At 35.1% G+C, this 20,580-nt stretch overlaps 2 protein-coding genes across 3 annotated transcripts in view; both read left to right on the forward strand.

The window, feature by feature from the left end:
- The window catches only part of LOC110463672 (late secretory pathway protein AVL9 homolog), a 32,728-nt gene extending 25,224 nt beyond the window's left edge, over positions 1 to 7,504 (forward strand). Inside the window, exon 16 of one of the 2 annotated variants that reach the window (XR_002464415.1) lies at positions 51 to 3,066. The gene's annotated coding sequence lies outside the window, so the exon portion shown is untranslated. Of the gene's footprint in view, positions 1 to 50; positions 3,067 to 3,755 lie in introns of those variants that run through there. The other variant, XM_021518468.1, reaches the window with a different exon arrangement.
- A 9,038-nt stretch (positions 7,505 to 16,542) lies between these two features.
- LOC110463726 (volume-regulated anion channel subunit LRRC8B-like) lies at positions 16,543 to 20,346 on the forward strand. The gene is made up of 2 exons (XM_021518546.1): positions 16,543 to 16,625; positions 17,512 to 20,346. Exon 2 carries the CDS (start codon positions 17,517 to 17,519, stop codon positions 19,515 to 19,517), a length of 2,001 nt encoding a protein of 666 aa, XP_021374221.1. The 5' UTR covers positions 16,543 to 16,625; positions 17,512 to 17,516; the 3' UTR covers positions 19,518 to 20,346.
- The last annotated feature ends 234 nt before the right edge of the window (positions 20,347 to 20,580 follow it).

Raw genomic sequence — 20,580 nt, forward strand, 5'->3', positions numbered from 1 at the left:
ACTGAAGGTGTCCGTTAGATGTTCGTTGTTGACCTTGTCGTTGATTGAAGGGGTCTGTTAGATGTTCGTTGTTGGATTTGACACTGGTAGTATTACATATGTGACTCTTCCTTAAAGTTTTGAAGATTACAGTGACTTTAGTGATGTTGTAAGACCTTGTTACTTTTTTTTCTTCTCGTGATTAATATCATATTTCTACAATTAATCTGTGATGTGTTCATGTCAGTGGGAAGTCTGAATAAAAAATTGTTGTAATTATAATTGTTATGTATCGTTATAAGTATTCTGGGGTTAAGAAAGTATCCTTTGTTGATATAAAAACATCATTCTCATTTCATTTGAAACAGGTACGTTATGGAGAATTTTCATAAAGATTATTATTGTTCTCATGTTGTAGTGTTTGATTCCAAAGTGGAAACATTTTTTTTTTGAAGAATTGAAATTTTGTGTCAGTGGTGTACGCGTGTAGTATTGGTACTTTTCACTACAGCAAATCTTACTCCTGTTATTACTTTGTGGTCACTGCTGCCTGTTCATTATGTGTTCCTTCCTATTTTATTATTTCCCCCTATTCAAGAATATTTTCCATTTGTTAAGTTTACTGAGATGACGTTCAAGCGTAATGTTTGAATGTGTAAAATCAACCATGACTTCTGAATTTGTTCCAGAGCTTTCCTTCAATCACTGTTCTGTACTACAATACATTGCGAATTAATTATATTTTATGATCAACCATGTGGCATGTATAATGTCTCCTTTGTTACTTTAAGATTGAAGTAGAGATTTATAAGTAATGTATTCCTGAAGGCAAAGGCAAATATTTTTTGGTACAACTTTGTTATCTCCCCTTGTAAGACATGAGAACTATGTGCAAGCCGTCTAAACCATGATAGATGCACATCTTATTTTCGTGCATTTATAAAATTTATAAAATTTATTAATGTTTTCCCCATCAGCTAAAGGCCATACTATGATGTAGACATACCTGATGAATCACGTAGGGATTGAACAGCATGTTTTTCAATGATCATACTGGGTTGAATGGATACTCAAGTTACAGACATATTAGCCATCTTTGATACTCCAGAGATTACAGTTACTTTCGCTCTCGGCTCCCCTGGTATATGTCATAGCAAAGTATAAGGCATGCGGCTAGCTATTTGATTGATCTTGGGTTAAAAAACTGACCAATCACTAGGCTGATACCTGTCCTTTGAAGATTACTAAGGACCAACATCCAACTTCAAAGCCTTTCAAATTTTCTATTAGGCAACTGTGAGATTATGTTCAAGCACATCAAATGATTAAGCTAGGCTTCCTGTCTCATTCACAATGTAGCAAACACTGAGCCTTCAATTTTGCTATGACAAATTCCAGGGTTTCAGAGAACATAAATACATGTAGTAGCATTCTAACTTTTATAGTTATTGTTGATTTAAATACAGATATTCCCTTATGTTTTTGAAATTGAAATATCTGTGTTGTCAGTGCAAACTAGATTCCTGGAGCAGTCTTAACATCACCATAATGTTCACTTCTGACCATTGTCTCACTTAATTTGCCGTGGGATGGGAAGCTTTCAAATGACGCTGATCAAGTTGCATTCATAACCCTATGAACTTGCAGTGAATATGTGAATATAGTTGTTTGATTGTGAATGCAAGGTTTTATACCTAGGCTTATCAATCTCACATTGACTTGTTCAGGTCAGCTGTGATTTCACTTACAAAAACTGCATTAACAGGTAAACAAACTGTTCAGTTTCTTCATGTGTTAATGATATCATTGTCATATGTGACTGCTAGTTAATACAATATTAAAGTCGGGTCCAATTTTATCTACATGTGATGATAACACATTTGCATTTAAATAAACTGTTACTATCAAATTCAACACTTGCTTTCGATATTGTATTACGTAACTGTCACATGACAATGTCATTTAAAATCATTACACACCATCATTGATAGCCATCTCGGTGGTGATACTGTACTTGATTGATTGTTATTTAACTAAATATCTTTGTAGTTTACACAGATCTTTGTAAACAAAATAAATAACCTGTGAAAATACGAAAATTGACTAAAAATTGGATGCTGAACAAACAAAAAAAACAATTCAAAGATGTTAACTTATTGCTTTATTTAGGTTGGATTAAATAAAAGGTAGATTTATTGATTATAATGAATATGTCACCCTGGTAAAGTACTAGCTGCTTCCTACCAACTCAGCTAGGGAGATTTTTTTTAGTTCATTCGGTAGAGCGTAAGACTAGTAAACTAGAGGTCCCAGGTTCAACTCCTGGCAGAGGCATTGGTAAAAAATATTACCTCTGTTACACTGGAGCCCACATAGGGACTCTGGTAATATTGACAAATATACTCAGCAATACTTTCACAAGAACCACTATTTCCCCTGGAAAACACAAGAATCGCTATTTCCCCTGGAAAACTTGTGACGACCACTTTCCTAGATAACGGATTATATCAAACTAGTGAAATACCAATTGCTTCCTAACGACATGGTTAGGGAGAATTTCTCTTTAGCTCATTCGGTAGAGCTTAAGACTTAAGTAGACCAGATGTCCGGGTTAAAATACTGGCAGAGGCATTGAACATTTTTTTTACCTTTGTTACAAATATATAAGTAAGTTATGGCGGTGATACTGCATTTTATTGAGTGTTATCAAACTAAATATCTTTGTAGTTTGCACAGATCTTCGCAAACAAAATAAATAACCTGTAAGAATACAAAAAATTACTGAAAATTGGACGCTGGAGATGTGAACTATTATAATTGCTTTCTTAGTTTGGATTAAATAAAAGATTAATTATTACCAACAACAAATAATGGCTATAGAATGTATAAATAACGTATCTACCTGGGACTCCTAGAGTGTATCTACTGCTCAGTGTAGTTATTTAACATGAGATTTAAACCTCATTGTATATAATGGTTTATACTACCTGTTACAGTTCTGTTACTGAGATTAAGATATGTATAATAATGTATATATGATTCAAGAGAAAAAAGAGATATAATATATTTAAAAAGTGTTTAACTCATTCACCCCTGATATTTCATAATGAACTATTCAAAACCCTTGAATTGGAAAGGTTAAAATGTGTCTTCAGGGGTGAATGAAAAAATGTTACTGTAAATAACACTATTTTTGTGTTTATTTTTCAAATTATACATGTTTTATTTGTGAGTGCTTGAATTCACAATTGAGAGGATTTTATTTAAGGATTGATAGAAAGTATCTATGGAAATAAATAGTACATGCTAAATATTTAAATTTGCTAATGAACCAAATTATGTTTCTCAAAAATAAAGACATTCACTACAGTACTAACTAAAATAGTGAATTTTGTTATTCAATCTTATTATTATTACATACTAAACAGCCCGTCAACACCGGAGAGGTTATAAGGGCAAGTAAATGGTCAATAAAAAAAATATGTAAAACAAAGGAAAAGGTAAAACACAAATGTCAACCTGGATATCAAAAGTAGCTATATGGTTGTTTGGAAAAGATCAACAGTTTTTTCAGATTGTTTAAAATTGTAGAGACATTTGTTGTTTCTAAAAGAGATTTATGACATTTAACATTAATATAGAAATGTTCTGGAGTTGGCTAAAGGTCAACACAATCTAATACCAAGTGTTTTACTGTAAATGGTTCTTGATATGCTGTGTATTGAGGCTGGTCGTCATGTTTCAATAAATAACAATGGATGATGTATTTATTGAAACACATCCTAGACACTCCAGGAGTTAAGCTCACTTTCGCTCTTAGCACCCAAGAAATATGTCATAGCAAAATTGAAGGCACACGACTAGCTAGTTGATTGGTATGGAGTAAAACATCAACTGTCCTACCACTATGCTGTCTCCCTGCTTTGAAGATTAAAGTGGAGCAACATCCAACTTCAAAGATGGTCAATTTCACCTTAACGCTGTTGCAGGATTCCTTTGATGTACATTAAACGGTGAACGGGGGCAGAGAGCGTGTGTGAGCATAACCCCTTAAGTACATGTATTGATGTTGAGTGAAATGTGAAGACCAGCCTCGGTGCATAGCATATCAAGATCCATTTCGATCTATTATAACCACATGTACTCCATATCTGTGCCAGAAAACGGGTAACATTGAACAGCTTATACCCATCACTTTTTATTGGTGGTTCAAATTTGCAATTCTGTTAGAAGCATTTGAAAGAGCTCAAATATTGTATTCCTTCCTATTCATTTGTTATTACTTGTACATGTATGTGTTATTATCATTTTAGATTGATCATTGAATTAAATAGCGTTTAACCTTAAGTCTTACTTCAATATTCCAATTTTCACTTTTTTCTACAAATAATATTGACTTAATGCTTTCACCACTGTGGACCATAATGGACTCATCCAGATCAGTGCATGGTAGAGTTAACTAAAGTTACATAGGGTGAAAGGGTTAATGATATATTACTTTATTTCCAGTAAAAATTATGTGCTATTCCCAGTTTTATTACTTGTGAAATGAAAAGGGAATAAGATACAAAGGAAACACCCCAATATTGTGTTATTACAAAGTGTACTTGCCTTGTCTGTTATCAATACATGTAGATATAAACCCTCATTTTTATAAGCTAATCATGTGATCCAGAATGATAATTTTATTGATATTATTTTATGGAATTTGTTCATGTATATTAATTATCTCAAGTCTGTTGTAAAAGGGACATATTATAATCATGTAAATGTTATTACTGTAAAATAGAAAATGGATTCCCATGATTGTAAAGAAATATATATGAAATCTTGGGCGACACAATATTATTTATTGACATATGTGTATTGTTTTTGTGTGTTTATGTATTATGTACATACTGTGCAGTGATAAGCGATAAAATCGTACTGTTTGTATCAACTGTTACGGTATGATAAACTTAACTATATGAGGTCCTTAACAAAGTCGTACTAATTAACTTGTACAGGCCATGTGTGTTCATGCATTATACACAATTTAAACAGAGAAACACTTCAGTGTATATTTGTTGCTTTATACACATACTATGAAAAATGTTAATCACAAATATATCAACCACATGCATTTTCACATTAAGATTCACAAGAATTAATCTTGAATTTAAATGTGAACCATACCTATTTGGGTAAAGACTCAATGGAAATAGTGACTTGTCATCCAAGCTATGTGATTGTGCATTTGACATGTACATAGTGTTAAGATTAGTTCAGATGCAATCCATCTTAATAACCTTGAAATTTATAATAGTAATATTTCTTAATTGATTAGATATCCTATAAAAATGTTAATAATAGAAATCACAACCTGTCATTTCTTCCGTTATTTAGAGCAAATGACTTCAGCCTTAGAAAGTTATGTGGATAGAATGAAATATTTGCAACAATCTCAAACTACAAAGTTATAAAGTTTTAACAATAAAGCTGTCATGGTTAGTTTGCATTTTATTCTTACATAAATGTTGCACTTAGTAACTAAGTTAAAGTTTAAACATACTCTACTGTATAAATGAACCCTATAAAAATTAATTATGTCCTAGTAAAATTGAAGACAGGCGGCTATCTATTTGATTAGACACGGGTAAAAAAAACTTGCTTACACTTTCTGCACCCCTGGAATATGTCGTAGTAAAATTGAAGGCACACGGCTAACTATTTGTTAGGTTTACACCTGTCCTTTGAAGATTACAGAAGAGGGACACCCAACTTCAAAGCCAAAGACTCGTTACATGACGGCGAAATTCTTTTGATGTACATTAAAGGATAAAAGAAGCTTATTGTCTTATCTAAAAGGTGGCACACATACAGAGTGATTTTGCTTTGACATATTCCAGGGGTGCAAAGAGCGAAAGTGAGCGGAATGCCTTGAGTACCGAGGATGAAAGATATTATCATACTTAATACCCAGGTCCCTATGTTTGCACTTCTGTAATTCAGGGATTTTTTTTCGGATATTCCCTAGCCTTGGGAATATAACTACATTGTACTCCAGTGCTCTGTGGGAAATCCCTCTAGCTGAGTCCACCACAAACGTATGAAGGTTCACCACTGTGACACATATACATGTACCTCACCTGATATAGTTTTTAAAAATGTCGCTCACAGCTTCAGTTCAATGTCAGTGCAAAATAATTTACTTAAATATTAGCAATATATATGAATGGACATTAGTTAATGTGCTTGAAAAGAAAAGATGAATACCAAATGCAAGGGTCTTTTAAAATTTTGAAAGATCTGTTTCACACAAAATAAGGACATTTACAGCATCTTTCTTGAAAAGTTAAAAATGCATTTGCTAAATAATAATTACTATTTAAGCGAATAAGCTTATTGGTGTTAAGTGTACTTGTATTGTTTGGTGAAAATCGCCTTGTTGTCTATCATCAGATAGTATGTAGTCAAGTTTCAGATAAAATGTTGAACTTGCCAATGAATAGTAATCTGAAATAGTTTGACTCTGTGTAAGTATTTCGACTTCAGCAGAATCAAAATCTGGCTGGTGTTGCAATGTTTGAATGTATGCATATGGGTATAGTTACTAGCTTAACCCTTTCACCCCTATGTAACTTTAGTAGACTCTACCATGCATGGATATGGATGTGTCCATTATGGTCTTCAGTGGTTAAAAAGGTTAAGGATGTAATTGGGATGGCATGCTAACCAGTGGTGTAATTTGAGTTCAGGGTTGGTTTCATAAGTGAAAGGTTCTGTCAAATGTTGTACAAATTAAAACAGCAGGTTTTATTATAGGTAACTGAATCTCCCACCGTGAAAATGAAATAAAAAGTTTCACCAACAAAACTTGCCTTTTTTTCAAAGCATTTTCCCCAAAGGCTGTGCTAATATGTGTTTTATAAATATGAAAACATGTAGCATTTATAGTTTTTCAATATCAAAAGAATTCCAAAACAAATTCAGAAATGTACATACATTATGATATTTAAAACAGTTAATAATGAAACATTCACATGGAATACAATACTCAAATCATGCTTAAAGTACAGAAAGTAAACAGGAACATGGAAAATAATGCATTATATGATTTATGTACCAGAGGTAAAAAATTTGAATAATAATGTAAAATAAATGTATTGGCATTTTTGCATTTTTAAATTGACACCAAAATTGGATTTGTTATTCGTGTTAATTGTAGTGTTTAGCGTGATGTTAAATATTATGAAACGGTATAAGTAGGGGTTTTTACTTTTTGTATTAAAGTTTATCTTTCAAGGTTTTGTATTATGTGCGGGATTTTTTTATTATTATTATTGACCCATTAAATTTGTCCAAAATTTTGTATAACCTTTGATTCTACTCCCAACCTCAGTGGGTATGGAACTGCATCTTCTCGTAAAAGATTGGAAATGTATTGTTTTAGTCAAGTTTGCGTCATTATTTGAGATGTCATTTATCAGTTGTGATGCACGTTGTAACTACTGATGCTTTTAAATTAAATGGAACATTTGAAAAACTTCTGATTTTGTTAGTTATTTATGTATCAGTGTTTGGAAATATTCTCAAGTACATGTCAATTAAACACAATATTGAGTTTTGTTGAAAGACTCATGAGTACATTTTACATTAAGTGTACTAAAATTACCCAAAGGTAGGGTCAACATTAACATTAGCGCCGGCCCGCGCTCGGAATTTTAAAGCACGATAAATACAACAAGAGTACCGCGGGGCGAAACAATATATGCCCGTCGAATGCCGTATATAGTGTTATATACTTTTTTACATTGAAATAAGATCTGCATCATTCTAAGAGTGGTAAGCTGAAATTTAAGAGAAAATCTCCAGACAAAAAAATCAAATACACAAATGTACTGAAATTAAGGGAGACACAACTTCATATCATGATTTTAATGTATACCAAGTTTCAAAGAGATCGGTTGAAAAATGTAGGAGATTGCCTGACAAACATCAAATACTGAAATAAACAAAGGGCAATAACTTTTGCAAAAATCGGCGAATCAAAATTCTTTTAAGAGAAACACAACTTCATATCATGATTATAATGTACATCTGTATACAAAGTTTCAAAGAGATCGGTCGAAAAATTTAGGAGGAGAATGCCGGACAAACAAAAGTTTACGCCAGACGGACGACGCCATACTATAATACTCCCGTCAAATTTGACGGGCGTATAAAAAGGTATGGGGTAAAGGAAGCTTAAATCAGGAACAGTAAGTTTCAGAATTCATTTGATGACAAATGGGACCCCATTGACTTACACCTGTGTGGGTGTTAAAAGTGTGGTGATACAATTCCTCCTAGAGCATTTAAATGACACAATTACTATAAAATTATATCGTTATTATGTGCAACATATTCCAACTGTTATTTTGATACCGAGTATTACACTGTTTCAAGAAAGAAATGCTCTTTTTATTGAAGAGTTAAGCAGAAAAGAATGTGAAATTTCATTACAACTGAGAGAATTACCATTTTGGACACGTTGATTTGCATAGTTCTAAAATGAGACTATTTTTCATACTTGCTTAAGTGTTGGCTACCAATAATATCTTTAAACATCAAGATGTCCAAAAAAATGACAAGCGGTAAATTTATCATATAACATCTTTGATTTAAAAATAACAAAAAAATCAGCTTTCTTCACACTTTTCCTTTAGTTCGTGTTTCTTCATAACCAAAGGTCGTTGGGTCTTGATATTTGGCAAGTAGGTTGTTGATGTGAATGGATATGAGTTTTGTCCAGGTTGGTGACCTTGACCGTCTTTCAAGGTAACAAAAATAAAATGTGCTAAATTAATATTTGGTTTGGGGAGTAGACAAGGATATCTTTCCGTGCTTTACTTGTTTTGAGTTAAAGATAAAAAGTAATGTAATATTCCTTCATATTTTGTTTAATGAATGGGCAAATGACAAAATAAAAAAGTAATAAAGTGACAAATCAGTTTTATCATTAAGATCATTAGCTCACCTGGTCCGAAGGACCATGGTGAGCTTATGCTATACCGCAGCGTCCGTCGTCCGTCCGTCCGTCGTCAGTCCGTCAACTTTTCCTTTAAAACGCTACTAGTCATGAACGACTGAGCAGAATTTGACCAAATTTGGTCAAAAGCATTCTTGGGGGAGGGGAACAAATTTTGTATAAATGGTGGGTCTGGCCCTCCTGGGGGCTGAGGGGCGGGGCCCAATAGGGTAAATATAGCAAATTCTTTAAAATCCTTCTTCTCCTGTAGGAATAACAGGATTTGGTCCATATTTAGTGTAGAGCATCCTTGGGTAAAGGGGAACCAATTTTGTATAAATGGTGGGTCTGGTCCTCCTGGGGGCTGAGGGGCAGGGCCCAATAGGGGAAACATAGCAAATTATTCTTTAAAATCCTTCTTCTCCTGTAGGAATGAAAGGATTTGTTCCATATTTGGTCTGAAGCATCCTTGGGAGAAGGGGAACCAATTTTGTATAAACCATGGGTGTGGCCCCAAAGGGGCCTGAGTGGCGGGGCCAAATAGGGGAAACATAGCAAATTATTCTTTAAAATCCTCCTTCTTCCGTAGGAATAACAGGATTTGGTCCATATTTAGTGTAGAGCATCCTTGGGTAAAGGGGAACCAATTTTGTATAAATGGTGGGTCTGGTCCTCCTTGGGGCTGAGGGGCAGGGCCCAATAGGGGAAACATAGCAAATTATTCTTTAAAATCCTTCTTCTCCTGTAGGAATGAAAGGATTTGTTCCATATTTGGTCTGAAGCATCCTTGGGAGAAGGGGAACCAATTTTGTATAAACCATGGGTGTGGCCCCAAAGGGGCCTGAGTGGCGGGGCCAAATAGGGGAAACATAGCAAATTATTCTTTAAAATCCTCCTTCTTCCGTAGGAATAACAGGATTTGGTCCATATTTAGTGTAGAGCATCCTTGGGTAAAGGGGAACCAATTTTGTATAAATNATGAAAGGATTTGGTCCATATTTGGTGTGGAGCATCCTTGGGTAAAGGAGAACCAATTTTGTATAAATGGTGGGTGTGACCCCCCTGGGACCTGAGGGGTGGGGCCCAATAGGGGAAATATAGGTAAAACCTTTATAATCCTTCTTCTACCATAGGGATTAAGGGATATTATCCTAATTTAGTCTGGAGCATCCTTAGGCAAAAGGGACTCAATTTTGTATAAACGGTGTGTCTGACCCCTCTGGAGGCAGAAGGGCGGGGCCCAATAGGGGAAATAGAGGTAAAACCTTTAAAAACCCTTTTCTACCATAGAGATTAAGGGATTTTATCCTAATTTAGTCTGGAGCATCAATGGGCCAAGGGGACTCAATTTTGTATAAGCATGCAGTGGGTGTGTTCTCCCAAGGGGCAGAAGGGCGGGGTCCAATAGGAGAAATAGAGGTAAAACCTTTAAAATCCTTCTTCGACCATCGGGATTATGGGATTTTATCCTTATTTAGTCTGGAGCATCCTTTGGTCAAAGGGACTCAATTTTGTATAATTGGTGTGTATGACCCCCTAGGTTGCATATAGGGGTGGGGCTCTGTTTGAAGTTTGTTCTCGCTATATCTCAAGTACTGGATGGATCTTTCTGAAATTTCATATGTACTTACAGCACCTACTTCATACCAATTATTTTAAACATATTCAGGTGAGCGATACAGGCCCTCTGGGCCTCTTGTTTTATAGTGGGGTTTTTTAATATCTGCATATCTTTGTCTATAACACAATAAAACCTAAAGGTGTGTCCCAGAAGAAAGATTTCTTTTAAAGAATACATATTTATGAGTTATTACTGCTGCACGTAACTTTAAAACATGCCTAATATAATAAAGTGTTTTGGTATTATACAAAAACAGACAATGAATCAATATTTACCATAATAAACATCGATAATCAAATCTTCAAGAATAAGTGAAATTGTTTGACATGCTTAAAAGTATTTTACCGGTTTCAATATTACATAAAAATGTATCTGTATACAGAATTTATATGTGGAAAGTCTTGAAAGAAGTATACTGTATAGACTACCATTGTAATTATATATAGGCAAATTGACAATGTTATATTAAATTAATTTTTTGGAAATTTTGCATATTCATTTTATTTAAAGTATCACTCCGCTTAGTGCATGCATATCAATATGACATATTTAGTATCAAAATAACAGTAATCACTTTACAAAATCATAGTTCATTTTCAAAATTATATTCGCCTGTGACATTTATCAAACAGGGGAGGCCGTCCTTAAATGACCTTAGCTGTTAATAGGACGTTAAACAAAATAAAGCAAACAAAAAAACAAACAAATCCTTCATTTTGTTAGGAACCCAGTGACTGGCGAAACATTAAAAGAAATTAAAGTAGGGGCCGAATGTTGACCCCACCTTTATATGTAGATATTTTACAAAATGTTGTTTTTGGGTTTTGTTTCTTGAGGGTTTAACGTTACACATCTGTAATAATAGAAGTAAAAGAGTAGGGTAGTGGGAAAAGACAATTTTAAAATTCCATGTGTTGTAGATCAATTTTGGTTTCTTTAACATCGCCTTAGCACGAGACAACGGAAAAGAAAAAAATACGATTTTGCAGGGGGGGGGGGGGGCTCCTCATTAGTCGCCTCTAACGATAACTTTTTGTGTGCATATTATCGGAAGACGTTTATTATTTTGCGCCACACGCATCTGATTAAAAAAATGTGTAGCTTGAACCGAAACATATATCATCAATTTAAAGGGAAAAGTTACAATACCTTTTTACCATTTTTTTTAAATTAAAAATGTAAACACTTTGCGATCTGCTTTTCGATGTTTTATAGAGCTGTATTTCATTTTGACCAGAGACATTAAAGAATGAAAAGATAATCTTGTCTTAAATTTAAATTTGACATTAAGATGTCATCATGAGATAAAGCGGTAGTTTATTTAGTAATACATATATACAATGTACATATGATTTCAGAAAGCAAACCTTGAAAGAAAATGCACCACTAACCATTCTTGATCAGCGTTAAATATTGGCGTTTAGTTAACCTACAGTATGACAATACCATTTCATTACTAAATCCGAGTGCAGAAGACTGTATTCACCGAATTAGATCTAAATCTGTGTTATAATCAATGAATTAGATCTAAATCTGTGGTATAATCAATGAATTAGATCTAAATCTGTGGTATAATCAATGTATTAGATCTAAATTTGTGGTATAATCAATGAATTAGATCTAAATCTGTGGTATAATCAATGAATTAGATCTAAATATGTGGTAAAATCAATGAATTAGATCTAAATCTGTGGTATAATCAATGAATTCTTAAAAAAAACCATGAATATCATTAAAAGAAAAAAACACATTTCACATTTCTTCTATGAAATCTGTACTTTTATTGACGTTTTAAGAATGAAAAATACGTTTCTAATTAATATAACAATAACAAGTTACAGTTTGTGTTATTCGTTAATTGGCGTTCCAATAATAGATAAATAATTAATACATAATTTGTTTCTTTTACAACAATTGTGAAACAAGTTTTCTTACTCCTATTCGCCCGGATGGAAGCGTGCAGAGGGATTTAGTGTGTGAAGAACCCAGGAGTACCTGGAGAAAACCCACGTGGTCGGTCAGGTCACCCAACACTGCGCCACCCGCTCATCCAAGTGAATAAGTGAATATCTGTATAGCAATAGTTCCTTCTTGTTATTTTTTGAGTTGGGTTCGAATCCAGTCATGGCACTGTGTTGTATCCTTGACCAAGATACTTTACTTGTTCCAGTCTACTCAGCTGTAAATGAGACGTACGTGGTTATATGCAGTGCTGAAATTGCTAGATGTAGCTATGAGCGTGGAAATGGCAGCACCAGCTGTGTGTTCCCTGTGGAGTTGAGAAAGATATTGGCTGGTTGCAAGGGCCCGATAACTACGGATAATAATTTGTGAACCGCTTTAAGACGACCTAGGTTGTGATAAATTAGTTAACAATCACATAATACAGTGTACATTACTAGCTCAATGGTGGATTATATGTTGCGAGCAGTTAACAATCACATAACTAAATAACTAGCTCAATGGTGGACTATATGTTGCGGGCAGTTAACAATCACATAACTAGATAACTAGCTCAATGGTGGACTATATGTTACGGGCAGTTAAGAATCACATAACTAGATAACTAGCTCAATGGTGGACTATATGTTGCTGGCAGTTAACAATCACATAACTAAATAACTAGCTCATTGGTGGACTATATGTTGCTGGCAGTTAACAATCACATAACTAGATAACTAGCTCAATGGTGGACTAAATGTTGCAGGCAGTTAACAATCACGTAACTAAATAACTAGCTCAATGGTGGACTACATGTTGCGGGCAGTTAACAATCACATAACTAGATTACTAGCTCAATGGTGGACTAAATGTTGCAGGCAGTTAACAATCACGTAACTAAATAACTAGCTCAATGGTGGACTATATGTTGCTGGCAGTTAACAATCACATAACTAAATAACTAGCTCAATGGTGGACTATATGTTGCTGGCAGTTAACAATCACATAACTAGATTACTAGCTCAATGGTGGACTAAATGTTGCAGGCAGTTAACAATCACGTAACTAAATAACTAGCTCAATGGTGGACTAAATGTTGCTTTCTAAAATCGAGGACAAATCAATATTGCTATCTTAGACATTATATAATTAGCTAACAGTGTGGCCAATGGTTTGCAGACAAGGGCTGCGTGCAGTCAGAATTTGTGACAGAATCGATAACCGCCTTTGTGTATTTTCAAAGGAAATCAAGCTTTGCAGGTACATTGATTATCTGTCTATCAACACACCATTATAGAAAATTAGGAATTGTGCAGTGTGTAAAATGATAAAGACTGAGTACTTAATAAAATACCACAGTATCCTGTCTACCTTGATCATATACCAGACAACTAGGAAGTACGACCGGTGCTTTTCTTTAATCTAGTGTTCTAATATTGATAAAGCAGGTAATAAAACACCTTTCTATTAGCATTTAAGATATAAATTACGTTCCCCAAATATCATGTTCCGGCTTCGTTATATCAACACATCTGTTAAAATGTCTATAAACTATATTGATTGCATATAACCTGTGGATTCCTTTAAATCGTTATCTTCAAGACGCAAATTTATATGATTCAAGCTACCTTTGACAATGTTTTCACATGGATTTAAATTACCAAAGGCCAGGTCAAATATCGTTTGGTATTTATAGATTATCACACTGTATTTTCAGGGTGTTGTCGTGAGAACAATGTTCTCATCGCGAGCACGTGGATAAAATCGAGCGGCCACTGCAGGTGGTCTCGAGATTTTATCTACGTGCGAGCGATGAGAAAATTGTTTGAACGACAAACACTGAAAATACTGTACGATAAACTATTTATCATCTATATAATACTACCTTATATATTTCTCCATTTAAAAATCTCAACTAAACACCATGTTTTCCGAAAAAACAAAAAGTAGTTTTGCGCGGAGGAATACAAAGAACCTGAAAAACTACGTAGACAAAATATATTTTTAAAACAATCCTATCGTCATTGGCTTTTCCATATGCACATTTACACTTGAAATGGTGTTGTTTTTCTCACAACATTTTCCCGTAACTTTGTATTGATATGTTTATGACGGACTATTTTCTTACGCGGATCACTTTTATGTGGACGCTATTTCCGGTTTCGGAAGTCATTTGGCGCGAGCAGACGTTCTTATTTTGTGCAATTACGTTCCCAAGTGCTGTGGAATGGGAAAATCCGTTCTCAAGTTGTTCTCAAATCGTTCTCAACTTCAGACTGACAATCAATGATAATGAATTTATCATGCTACCGGTAGGTGGTAAATAGTAGTATATATCGGTAGATGATAATGTGTACTATCGTACATAGTTTGTCAAAAACGCAGCTTATCTCACGAACTTGTTAGGGCCAAGTCCGTCTCCCATCTAATATCAATATTGTCGTGTTTTAACGGTTGTACAAATACAAAAATGTACGTAAAAGTTCTAGTATCACTACTATTATAACACTCGAATTTTTCAGTGTTGTTAGTTCAGAACGTAAATTCAAATCAGATTGTATGTTTGTGTAATCGAGGCATTTTGATGGGTTCCGAAAAAACCTTGTAATAAACCTCTTAAAGGGTTAATATTTTACCAGATGATGTGTTCAAATAAATATTGGCATGTGTCAGGTTGAGTTTTATTGTCATTCCAATGCAATCATAAGAACGCATAATTAATGAGGCATAAGCATCTACTTCTGATTCGTTAATTAGTTTCCGCGCAATACCTCTTCTAGAAGTTTCTATTATAACCAAATTTGGTTTGCATTTGGATTGACAAGTGCTATAATCTGTATTCGGTCAGCGTTTCGGGGCGTGTAAAATTAAACATTATTAATCACCCTCTTCTGACTGGATATTTGGATTCTATGCATTAACGCTAAAACTGATCGAATTCACCCAAATGTATGTACAAATATGTATTATTTTGTTGTTAGATTAATTAATCAGGCTACACGGTCCGTTTAGTAAATTTGTTTCTATGCGATTAGTTTCCTTACAATGCGTTGATCTTATAACAACTGCTGTGCATATACGGTGTACATATTGGCACGTGTCAGGCTAGCTAGGCCTAAAGTGTTTGGCCAGACACACTTGCCGGTATGTTTATGCTAAGTTTGATTATTTCTACCTATGCATGTGAAGCTGGGCTTAAGTAAAACATAAAGCCACTGTTACTTATGTTGCATCCTTTCGGCTCACGTGACTTCGTGCGACAAAGTTTGGAATGTTAGCTGATTTGAACTAACCGTAACCCTGGTGGCTATTACATATGGATATAAATGGATAATGCAGTAAAAATTACATCAGTTTTGATAAAATACAATGTTTATTGTGTATTAAATGAAAGGATAGTCTTAAAACCGATGAGTAATGAATAAGATGTTCGTCATTGCTTATGATTTGCTTAGACTGTTCTGGCTATAACAATGTCATATTTTATATCGCATCATAAAAAAGTCACAGAAGGAAAATAAAACTGTATTATGAAATGTAATTAATTGTTGGCATACTATATATATTACCATATGTTAAAGGTGCAATATCATGTAGGTGTCATTTGTTATGCATGCTGTGATATATTACTGTTTGTATGCAGTCATCTTAATCAGCAAAAGATCGAATCGGACATTATCGAGCAATTTCTAAACTTCACAAGCGCCTAGATAAGGTCACATCAAGATAATATTGCTGCGCATAGCCTTTCAAATAGATTGCACACATTTTCACGTCATACATAGATAAATTACTCACCATTTAAACCTCCACTCGACCACCCAAGAGAATGCAATACCTCGTACACAGTAGGTTATCACGCCTATCATGTTTTATCAGGTCATTGGCGATATTGATGTAGACAGAGGTTATCACGCCTATCATGTTTTAGCAGGTCGTTGGCGATATTGATGTAGACAGAGGTTATAGGCTCGTGTGTTGTTACGATTCTCTCAATATTCCATTAATCAACCCACCGAGTACCTACTGACACGTTCATTGCCTTGCCTGTCGTATAGAACTATTGTTTCTGTATCATCGTCTACTTCAACTGAGGTAAGTTCGGCTATATTACTCCCACTAATTCATAATCCTTTATACATTGAGTGAATGCATGTTTATCCTTTGGTTGATATGTCATGTAACAGAATATTTCAGTGTGGAGGACATTTTAACGATTTAGCGGATCAATAACGTTATCGCGAAAATAGGATCTGCAGAATGATATGACAAGCGTAAAAGTGAGCTACGATAATGAACTTTTTAAACGTAATATTGTCATGAAATAGCATTCATAGCAAGTAATGATGTTTGAAAATAGAATATATCATACATCTTATAGTTTTGTGGATGATTTGTTTAATGAAATACACTATTTTTTTCGTTGCTCAATATGCTGTAATAGGGCCTATCATTTGAATATTCGACACTTCATATGCTGAGAGTCCCGTCTCTATACTAAAACACCGCGAAAATATAGTTTCTTCACATATCTAATTCGCGTTATTATAATGCGTGTAGATTTGATTTTCTAATTTTGGGTAAAATCGCGAAAATTTTAGCCGGCGTAAATAACTATGCTTCTTATAAGTTCTGGCTCGAATTGTAACCCGAGCAGTTGTTCAATTTTAACGTTGCCAGTTAATATCAAACCAGATAACTTGGCTTTCCAGTCAGTACAAATTATACCCACCTTTTCGAACAAAATGAGACATTTATTCCAACTTCTTGAATACGACTTCCAAATCTTCTTTTAAACTCGGATTTAAATCAATCATCAATAGCAATGTAAATCTAAAATAATCTTTGTCCGCACTACAAAGTTTCAAAAGTTGGAATTTTAATATTCTCACACAGTATTCGTATAAATAATATTTTAATGTTCTGTCACCTGATCTTGATTAAATTGTTATGATATATAAATCAATTCCACGCGTTACAGGTACCATGGATTCGATCATTGAGACTCTAGCGGATCATTTTCGCGAAGACGAAATCACAACTAAACTACTCAAGCCTGCTTGGGTTCGGGCTGCAGATATCCTGTTGTTATTTTTGTTCAGTATATCGGTGATGGAGGCTGGCATTAAAATAGAATTTGACACCTTTAGTTGCAACATGAACGAGTGTGTCTACAACACATCTCAATATTCTCTGCAATCTTGTCCACAATTCCAGACGGTGAGCTTGGATGCTGATTCAGTGTATTCTTACATTGACGATAAGTGTCGACAAAAGATGATTCCGTGGTTTGTTGAGAACGTTGCATTTATCTATCTGATAAATGCCGCCTTTCTGTTTATCTGCAGTCGGTTGTGGACAACACTTCCTAGCTCAGCGCTATACATAGAACGATTCGTAGGTATGGTGGGTGAATGTAATGACGCTATCGGTACATTTGGCTGTGCGTATGATGTCATCTTCAGTACGGACAAGGAAACAGAACAGCTTGATACCTTCAGCAATGCACACGACGATGCTTCGGATCCAGCAAAACTGCAGAAATTACTGAAACTTCATAAGAAGGTTTTATCTATGAGAACAGACATCACCGCCACTGCCGCTTTAAACACTGACGACAAAATTCCCCCGACAACGAAATTGTCACTGCATAACTTTACAATTTGTGTCATCTGTATCGCTCAATACGTGCTCCTGACATTACTTTCACTGACCAGTTTCTTTTGCATCTCATTTATATTCTTTTGGTTTGATCATATGCGAAGTGAGTATTACTGTGATTTAGAGGAATACAGCAGAATCGCCTGTATCTATCGACTGTATACATTAAACTTGTTTCTTGCGGTTATGTATTGCACGTGTAATTGTTTTCATTGTTTCCTGTCAGCTACACATCTCTGTTGGGTGATTAGAAAATGTCGTGTACCATTTCAGATTGATTTTCAGAAACCACCCGCTCTTAAAGTCTACGGTAGTCTTGGGCTGTTGTTACATCTTCTCAATTCAAATGATCGATTTTTCGTTAAAAAATTCAGTCTTTTCATGGATAGTCAGATAACAGAGGATGTGAAAGAGCGGGCAACTGACAAACAATTTCCATTGAAAAAGCTGAAAGTGATAAATGAAGAACAGAACGGCTTGAGATTAGAAGGATTGAGGTTTAAGCCTAAGAGTTTTGATTATTTTCACTGCATTCCGAATCTAACAGTCCTTCGACTTGTCAATTGTAAACTTGAGGAGTTTCCTAGCTGCCTTTTATCAGCAAATTCTTTGATTGAAGTCAACCTTACCAACAATCTGATCTCGAATATCCCTGAAGATAATCAGACTAGGCCGGATAAGACGGGGATATTGGAGCTGGTATTAGACAATAATCCGTTGCTTTCGGTAACGATGAGGAGTATTCAATCTTGGAAACGACTAAAGGCCCTGTCATTAGTTGGCATTAAAACCGAAAAGGCAAAGGCCTCGTTTTCATTCGAACACTTGGGTACAAATGGATGTCACTTACGGGAACTGATAATGGATGCTGACACAGCGAAATTGACCGAAGACACTGAACTTGTCGTGTTTACAGGAAGGGGACAGTTAGATGCAAATTCTGGAAACAATGTCTACCTCAGGGTGAAACACAAAGAGCGGCTGCAGGAGTCACTGGATAAGCTGAAATCTCACGTAGAACATATACCGGACAGGGTGAAACGTTCGTATGTTTTTGATCATTTAATTAAAAAAAAAGCCGTAGGGGGGGACATTGACGATAAAACCATTTTGCGTCAGTTCTTCAGTGGGGTGAAAGATCTAAGTCAGGATGCTTTAGAAAAAACCGACAGAGAAGGGTTTGGAATTATACAGAGAATGGAAAATGACATGGAAGCAAGCTACATTAGCATATATCGCTATCCTCTTAGAAACCAAGTAAAAACTATTTATGTGCAGCCTGGTCGAACACAAGGGACAATTCTGTCTGCTCGTTCGTCGAAATAATACACCTTGCAGTGCTGACATAGAAGTCATGTAATTTTCTCAAACACCGGACTTGTTTCCTTCACATGTTATGAACTATTTGAATACATTGTGGATCAAATACACTTCATCTTGATGACGGACCAGTTTGTGAGTGATGCATTGGTGATTCTGCTCGTGATGACAGTATTGCCTGAAGATGCCGGGGAATATCATCAACAATGCTCTATTACTGGTGACATATATTCTTAAAAAAGGGGTTAGATTCCAAAAGGGAATGCAACAGTTTCTAGGGACTGCAACAGTTTCTCGTTGAAAACAGTTTTTCATGTTATATTTGATTCAGTATCCTATTTATTAATTTAGGTCTGTCTGTCTGTCTGTCTGCTATAACTACAACAAATGTTAACCGATTTTCTTAAAACTTTGTCACAGGGCTAAATGCTTTAAGGGATCGGCTACGTTCGATGACCATTTTCAGCTGACCCTATTTGGCGGAGTTATGGCCCCTTGAATAACGAAGAACGTTATTATCTGCTGCGTTTTTGTTCATTAACTCTCGCGAATATTATCCGATTGTCTTCAAACTACGTAGTATAATTCAACGCATTAAGGGCTCAGCTAGGTTTCACAACTATTGTGATCGGACTCCATTTTGCAGAGTTATGACCCCTTGATTAAAGAAAAACGTCATTTTCTGCAGTTTCCGCTTAATAACTCACTTGATAACAATGTTTGTGTTCCTCTGTCTTTCCACCCATCCCGCGCACTCTTTGGTTTCCGTGTAAAAATTGTTGTAGTTATTGTTCAGATGTTTCAACCTTATTTCGTATGCACATCCGACTCATGCTAAGTTTGCCAACCGTTGTGATTTGTGCATATTTACAAGTTTCAAGCTATACATTATGTCTCAACAGCACGATACTCACATGTTTAAACCTAACATGAATAATGTTAACCTACAATATGTCCTGCAAGCGGGGGATATAAATTCCGCGAATTTGCTTGTTCACTTAAAATTGTGACTCAGTGTATGGTTTGTTCGTATTTGAGTGCTTAAGATGAGGTCCCTGCAGGTACGCGT

The sequence above is a fragment of the Mizuhopecten yessoensis genome, unplaced genomic scaffold, assembly GCF_002113885.1.
Source record: "Mizuhopecten yessoensis strain PY_sf001 unplaced genomic scaffold, ASM211388v2 scaffold10921, whole genome shotgun sequence".
NCBI classification, from domain to species: Eukaryota; Metazoa; Mollusca; class Bivalvia; order Pectinida; family Pectinidae; genus Mizuhopecten; species Mizuhopecten yessoensis.

Coding starts and splice junctions, on each gene's coding strand:
- LOC110463726 (XM_021518546.1), top strand. CDS start 17,517: ATGGATTCGATCATTGAGACTCTAGCGGATCATTTTCGCGAAGACGAA.